This window comes from Gossypium arboreum, chromosome 6, assembly GCF_025698485.1.
Source record: "Gossypium arboreum isolate Shixiya-1 chromosome 6, ASM2569848v2, whole genome shotgun sequence".
Lineage (NCBI taxonomy): Eukaryota > Viridiplantae > Streptophyta > Magnoliopsida > Malvales > Malvaceae > Gossypium > Gossypium arboreum.
Window position 1 is genome coordinate 8,864,257 of NC_069075.1, and position 8,006 is coordinate 8,872,262.

Sequence of the window (8,006 nt, forward strand, 5' to 3'; positions counted from 1 at the left end):
TTTTAACAAATTAAAATAAGAGGATTTCTTTGTGGATTTCTATAAAGTTAAAAAAGACGAAGGTTCATTTATTATTTACAAAACAAAATAGACACACATATATGAATATCAATATGATAATAATATCCCCTTTCTCTTGTACAAATATTCACCCTTTTTTTAAATCAAACAAAATATAAGTAAAGCATTAGCATTTTCTTTACAATTTAGAGGGAAGGGTGTTAACATCACAACTCGAGTCCTACTCTTTGAGAAGCCAACACAAATTACTTTCAACATATTAAACTTCTAGAGCATCGTAAAACACCAGATTCACTTGTCAATTCCTTAACAGATCCAGCATCGACAACTTTAAAATTTTGTTCTTGGTTATAGTTAGGCTTAGCTCCACCTACACCTGTTTGCTTACTAAATGATGCTCCATTTTTAAATACATCCCCTACAGAATAAAATTTCCATAAACCTTTCTCTCCTTTTCTCCATGTTACCTCTTTGTTCCCAACATCATTAGGAGCGATGAAAAAATTGGCTTCACTCTTGATGCTAGGGCTCATGCTACCACCAATAGAGTATTGTTCCCACCCTTGATAGAAATTGTTCGCTACGTGTGCATATCCATGGCGAACTCTGCAATATAATTTAATAAATAACAATTTCAAATAATTCATTTAAATATGCATTAAAAAACATGGAGCTCACCGATCTATAATTATTATTTACCTTGGCATTCTTTGGTTGCACTTAGGTCCGAAATGGTTGAAAATGACAGTGACCTTCATGTTTTTGTCCCTCAAATGACCATCGTCGTGTCCGATGAGCATAACTTTGTCTTGGTTCCTGAACCAGTTGTTTGACACGGTGATATTGGTGGAACCGCGAGTGACATCGAAGAGGCCGTCTTGGCACTCATACAATGTGTTATGATCAATCCACACTTTCCTTGCGGTGACCAATCTTATAGCGTCTCCATCCATTTGGCCTAAAGGGATCACCTTCGCATTTGGACCCATCACAATGCTAGGTGATTGGGCCTTGCAATGGTGGATGCGAAGCCCATGGATGATTATATCGGTCGCTTGGTACACCAACAGGCACCCAGCGCCAGTTATGTGGACATCGACGCCACGACCGTCGATGGTAGTGAAGCTACTTAAAAGAAGTGGTCTTTGGAGTGTGATGGTCATGCTATTTTTGAATGTGATCCATACTTTTCCTTTGATCATTGTGGTTCCATAACGAAGGGTCCCTGATTTAGGATTCAAAGGGTCGTCGGAAGGATCTGTAACCTTGTATTTCTTGACGTCTTTACCAATGTTGTTGATCATTTTGCCGACAAAACCGACGGAGCATTTGGCCAATTGTTGTCGTTGACTACGCCAAAGAGGGTTCCCTCTCCAACATTTATCAATTACATTCATATTAGCCAAACTCAAACTAGGACTTGCCATTAGAATGGCCATGAAAACGACCAATGTGAAGCAACAAGATAATGTTGTAGCCATTGTTGTACTCTTTTCTTAAGTGGAAGATGGAAGAATAAGGAGAGATTGTTGATGGTTTTATACAGCAAAAAATTGCCGAATTTGAGAGTTAAAAAATTTGTTCATGAGACAAAAAATTGTTTCATTTGTTTATTTTTAGTGAATTTTTACTAGTGGTCATTGTACTATGCATAAGTTGCGTATTTAATTCGTATACTGAGTATATTCTAGTTTGGTCAATTAAGTCATATGGTTTTAGAATTTTGAAATTTCAATCATGAATTAAATGGTAGACGTTACTTTTATTGTTAAGTTATATTTTGCTATTTCTAAAATTGTATGTGACAAATAGATTATCACCAGTATAATGTCATGTCAATTTGTTATTTTGATACAATACTCATAAACATGTCACAAATGAATTTAATGACTACCCTTTGAGTTAGGATTGAAATTTAAATATTCAAAAGTAGAGAGACTAAAATGATTAAATTGATAATAAAGACTATTTTTATATTTTACCCTTTATTATTCTATTTGATAAGGAATAAATAAGTTGAGCTTCAACAAATCGAATTTATCAATTCAACCAATGAATTTAAAAATTGATATATAACTCAATCCGACATGTAATACAAACTAAAAATTTAAAGAACCAATGAAAGATTAAATTGATTAAAAATTCGAATATAAGTTTATTTTCAAGTTCTATAATGATTTTTGAACATATAACTGATGTTGTTGGTGATTCTTTACCCCAGCAAGATGAAGATTTAGATTAAGCACATCGACAAGCTGATGCTCATGTTATCAACACTCATCGTATGATTACAAGAGCAAATCAGGTACTGTTAAGCCAGAACTTCATGTGTATAATGCTACTAATATTCCCTTTGATCCTGCAAATGTTCATGTAGCCATGAGGTATCTACAATGGCAGCAAGCCATACATGCTGAGCTAGATGCCTTGCAAAAGAATAGAACTTGGGATTTAATTCCCTTACTAGAAAATCAAAAAGTTGTTGGCTGTCGATGGTTGTTTAAAGTTGAGAAAAAGGCTAATGGCACGTTTGATCGCTATAAAGTTCAACTGGTGGCCAAGAGATATGCACAGAAAGCTGGATTTGACTATCATGATACATTCAGTCCCATGGCGGAGACATGCACTGTTCACACTCTCATTGCTTTAGCTTTTAATCATCAATGGCAGCTGAGGCAAGTAGATGTTAACAATGCCTTCTTGAACGGGGAGCTTCTTGGGGAAGTATATATGACCCAACCCCTTAGATTTGAGCAATATGATGATACTGGCAACTCTCTAGTGTTGGATTGAAAAAAAGCTCTCTATGAGCATAAAACAAGCTGATGTTTACTACTTCTGTAGCTGACCCTTCTTTGTTCATTCGAAGACATAATGATGTTTAGTATATGTCGATGACATTATACTGATTGGAGATTGTTTTCACACTATTGATGAAGTTATAAGGGATTTGCATTAGCAGATTTCATTGAAAATCTTAGGAGAATTGAATTATTTCTTGGGCATCGAGGTTCATAGACAAGTCACTACTCTTGTCACAAAAGAAGTATATCACTGAGCTCTTGTAAAAAGCTGAGCCGAAAAGTTCCTTGTCTGTTTCCACTCCAATGATCACATCTCCCACCTTGTCTGCTACAGACGGTCAACCTTTATCTGCTGACAAGGTTGTGAAGTAAAAATGTATTGTTGGTGGTTTACAATATGAATGTTTGACGAGACCAGATATTAAATTTGCCGTGAATAAAATCAATCGGTACATGCAAGCTGCAACTGATAAGCATTGGTAGGCAGTGAAATGACTGCTGAGATATCTACAAGGGACATTGTCTCATGGTCTTCTGTTTACACCTGCTACGCAACTTGCCCTAACAACCTTTGTTGAGTCTGATTGGGGTAGTTCTATTAAGGATCGGAGATCTACTTTAGGGTTTTGCATTTATTTGGGAGGAAACCTTGTTGTTTGGTCCTCCAAGAAGCAGCATCTGGTTGCTCGCTCCCCTTCAGATGTTAAGTATGGCAACATTGCAAATGCTGTTGCTGGCATTGCGTGGTTTGTTTCCTTATTGTCTGAGCTTAGAGAACCAGTAATTGGAACACCAACCATCTGGTGTGAACTACAAAAATAGTATTATGCATTCTTGAATGAAACTTGTTATGCTACTTGTTATCATCGGCCCAAAATTCAAATGGGTTTGGGCCGGATTCTATCGAGCTAACATGATAATAGGTGTTCGCAGGATGGGTACCTACATTTTTCTGCGAAGCCACACATGAGATTGTGTATGGGACCACACAAATACGTGTTAAGTCTAGAGTAAGATACGTGTTGACATGCATAAGACCGATCTAATATATCATATCATGTTTTTGGCATAAACTTCAATCAAAAAATATATTACTCTAATTATCCATTGTTATTTTTACTACCTTAAACAAACAAAAAATTATGCGCAATAAAATTAAATATTTGGCTGAAATTCTTTAAAATACTTTTAAAGTTATAACTATTTTATATAAAAAATTAATTAGGTTAAACTACAAAAATAGTTACTTTTGTTTGCCCCAGGTTACATTTTAGTCACTTATATTTGAAATGTTATGTTTTGGTCACTTAGATTATCATTTTGTTACGAAGTAATCACTCTACCATTAAGCTTCGTTTCCTCCCTAACGGCAATCCTACGTGGCAGTTCGAATGGTTTTTAAATACCAATTTGGATGTCCAATTGGGATGAGAATAATTTTTCAGTCAAAATAGAAAATAAAACTAAAAGAAAAAGAAGACGAACGGTTTTTTTTTTCCAGTTCAAGGTGTAATTAATTAAAATTTTCAATTAATTAAATTTATTTAATTAAAAACCTATTATTGTCTCAGTTAAATATCCAAGTTAGCATTTAAAACTCATTTGGAGAGGTAACAGAACTTAACAGCAAAATGACCATTTCGTAACAAAACGATACCATAAATGACTAAAACGTAACATTTTCAAACATAAATGACTAAAATGTAATATGAGACAAACAAAAATGACTCTTTTTATAGTTTACCTAATTAATTAAATTCTATAAAATCAAAATTTTCAATTTATGGACTTCTTGAAGGTACCAAAATATAACTTGGGTTATAAATTTAATATATATTTAAATCCATAAATAATTATGATTATAAACCAAAATGGCCTTGTGATCTTTAGAGGCCTAGACCAAACACGCCCTTGTTATTTTGGTTTGGGCCAAGACCAAACAAGGCCTTGTTTTATGTTCCATGAAAATCTGCTAAAAACCTTTTCTTTTCTCTTTATTCAGACAACAAACAAACAAACAAAAAGATCTGTAATTTTTTTCGAAATAAAGAACAATTTTCCTTTTTTGCACAAACAGAGTTACATTTTTAATTATAATAATTCATAGTTATTTGTAAGAAAAAAATGGCTTCCTCTAGTCCTCGTACTGTTGAAGAGATCTTCAAAGACTACAACGCTCGACACTCCGCTCTTGTTCGTGCTCTCACTTGTGGTATTCTTTTTCTCTCTTTTTCTGTAAACCCTAATTTCCATTTTGGGTTTTATTAATTTGTTTATGGTTCCGTGCGGATTGGATCAGATGTAGATGATTTCTACTCGCAATGCGATCCAGGTCAGTTTGGGCATTTTAATTTCTTTTTTTCCAGTTTTGCTATTTATGTTTGGTTGCCGGGAAAAGTTGACTCGAAAATTGAGATGGAAATTCTTTTTTGCTTGTGGTGCGTTTAATTTTGGAGTTAACTGAGTAGTCTCTATGTGATGGAATTGGATTCGGTTCGATTTTGAAGCCGAATTTCCCTTAATCGTTTCAAGTTTTCTGCTTTTTCATAGGCCATTAGATTTTCAATCTTTGTCTTGACTGGCTTCTCAAGTAAATTTCAACTGAGTTGCTTTTTAGTGCATGTGTGTGTGTGCCCTTGGGTTGTCGTCTTTATGTCTGCTATTCAATCTAGATGCAGATTTGTTTTCTTTTTGCCTTTGAGACTGCTTGAATTTGTGTTTGGGTACCGAGAAAAGATAGGAATTTATTCAGATTCAATACATTTTTCCTGCATTTTCTTTTAGGTACCAAATTGAGTATTCAGTCCAAGTTTCTGCTTTCCATAGGCTCCCAAATTTGGGATTTTGAGTGCTTCTTTTGAAAATTTTTAATTGAAGTTTTCTTTTTTGTCTTTGAGGTTGCTAGAGTTTTTTTTTGGGTACTGAGAAAATATGGTAATTTATTCATACCAGTTACATTTTTTTCCTGCATTTTCCTTTAGATACCAAATTGAGCAGCCATGAACTCCAAGATCTGCTTTCCATAGGCTCTTGAATTTGCAGTTTTTAGTGAAGCTTTTAAACTTATTTTAATTTGTTGTTGCTCAGATAAGGAGAACTTGTGTTTGTATGGTCACCCGAATGAGGCATGGGAGGTAGCTTTACCTGCAGAGGAAGTTCCACCTGAGCTCCCTGAGCCGGCCTTGGGCATTAATTTTGCAAGAGATGGGATGAACCGCAAAGACTGGCTTTCGCTGGTTGCTGTGCATAGTGATTGTTGGTTGCTCTCTGTGGCTTTCTACTTTGGGGCTCGACTTAATCGTAATGAGAGGTACACTATTCTGGCATCTGTCTTTTCTCCATGTGAACTGTAGATTTACCATTGTGCATTGAGATTGTCTTTATGATCCATCTCTTCCCTCTTGCGCTATGCTGTTATATATCTTATTCATACTGAAATATGAATGTCTATAACTTGACATGAAACAAAGAAAAAAAATTAGGAAGGAGACTAGTTGAACCTGAGTCTTGAGTCTGAAATTTGAAAAATTATCAGTACTGATGTTCATATTGGAATGCTTGACGCTGTTACTCGGACTCATATGTGAGTGTCGAATATGTGTATATATCTGAGATGAGTATGCAGTGGCAGATTTTGGCATTTGATGTTGTGATAGGACTATAAATCACTAGTTTTGTGCCTTTCACTCCACAGAAAGCGATTATTTAGCATGATAAACGATCTTCCCACCATCTTTGAAGTTGTTACTGGAAGGAAGCAGGTCAAAGACAAACCCACAGTAGAGAGCGGAAGCAAATCACGAAATAGCACTAAGGTGAATGATGAATGCAGTTCGAACTGTTAATCAGAACTCTGTATCATCGTTTTTGCTTGCTTGGTTTTTGTATTTATCATTCCACCTTTTGCCTTTCAGAGGTCACTCGATGGGCAGCCGAGAAACAATCCTAAGATAGCTGATAATAGTTACGAGGAGGATGAAGAAGAGCAGGGTGATACCTTTTGTGGGATCTGTGGGGGAGGATACAATTCCGATGAGTTTTGGATTGGTTGTGACAACTGTGAACGGTGGTACCATGGAAAGTGTGTGAAGATAACACCAGCGAAGGCAGAAATGATTAAGTTTTACAACTGTCCTTTGTGCCAAAAGAAGGTAAGGCAATAGTCATCAATGGAGGGATTAACCCCGATTGGTTTTATTCACCGATGTTGTTGTAAAGCAGCTATGGGCAAATGAGTGCGTAATTCTGTTGTTACTGGCCTATCCTCCCTAGAATCGCAAGCCATTCGCTTCGGTTCTTTAGGTACATGAATAACATGTAGTGGCATACAAAATGAATGATGCATAGGCTTTACGTTTGTGTTCGGTTTTCATATTTTGGAATTGAGTGGATACTTAGTTGCTTTTATGTCCAAATGACTGATCCAATTCCCAATCGATTAGGTTTTATGTACAAGAGAAACATCTATCATGTCCAGTTTAAATACTTTCTCTTTTCCCCTATTGAAATTTCCCATTTACTTTCAGTAATGTGCTATATATATATATACACATATATATATTAACTTCCTATGTTTGCATATTTTGCATGGATTAACCAAATTAACTTCCTATGTCCTTTTTCTTTTGAATACAAAAATACTCAATCTGGAGTTCAGTGAAAAGGTTACATATATTGGAATTCGAATTTAATACTTGCTGGATTTCGTTTTTAAAAAATGTGACTGTCTGAATTAACTTAACTGGATTATTTCGGGTTTAAACCGATTTTTCCTTATCTATGTGGAAAAATAAATTATTAGACTTGACAATTCATGTACCCTTTTGTGTTATTTATTATGTTATAATCATATTTAAAATATTTTATATTTATTAAAATTTAATATATAATTAATTTGTGTTGTATATAATATTTTTATAATTCCTTTTATGTTGTGAAATAAGGATGTAGCCCACAACCATAAACATTAAGAAAAGAAAGAGAAATCATCCCCTCCATGTGCCTCAGAATTTCCAGATTGTTTGGATAATTCATAAAGATTTTATCGTTGGGATAAAATATATATTTAAAATAAAATATTCATGTGCCTTGGAATTTCCAGATTGTTTGGATAATTCATAAAGATTTAGGTGCAAATAAATAATAACAACAATTTATCGTTTGGATAAAATATATATATAT

At 34.7% G+C, this 8,006-nt stretch overlaps 2 protein-coding genes across 3 annotated transcripts; one reads left to right on the plus strand and one right to left on the minus strand.

Moving 5' to 3' along the window:
• Nucleotides 1–272: 272 nt before the first annotated feature.
• Nucleotides 273–1,418, minus strand: LOC108486033 (putative pectate lyase 2). Its single transcript, XM_017789853.1, has 2 exons — nucleotides 721–1,418; nucleotides 273–627 (listed from the first exon to the last, which is right to left on the minus strand). Exons 1-2 carry the CDS (start codon nucleotides 1,416–1,418, stop codon nucleotides 273–275), a joined length of 1,053 nt encoding a protein of 350 aa, XP_017645342.1.
• Nucleotides 1,419–4,821: 3,403 nt separating this feature from the next.
• LOC108484218 (PHD finger protein ALFIN-LIKE 2) lies at nucleotides 4,822–7,327 on the plus strand. 2 transcript variants are annotated; one of them, XM_017787925.2, is made up of 5 exons: nucleotides 4,822–5,037; nucleotides 5,125–5,157; nucleotides 5,913–6,135; nucleotides 6,520–6,640; nucleotides 6,740–7,327. In XM_017787925.2, exons 1-5 carry the CDS (start codon nucleotides 4,950–4,952, stop codon nucleotides 6,986–6,988), a joined length of 714 nt encoding a protein of 237 aa, XP_017643414.1. In that variant the 5' UTR covers nucleotides 4,822–4,949; the 3' UTR covers nucleotides 6,989–7,327. The 2 variants fall into 2 exon arrangements, with proteins under 2 accessions (XP_017643414.1, XP_052886186.1); XM_053030226.1 differs by lacking the exon at nucleotides 5,125–5,157.
• The last annotated feature ends 679 nt before the right edge of the window (nucleotides 7,328–8,006 follow it).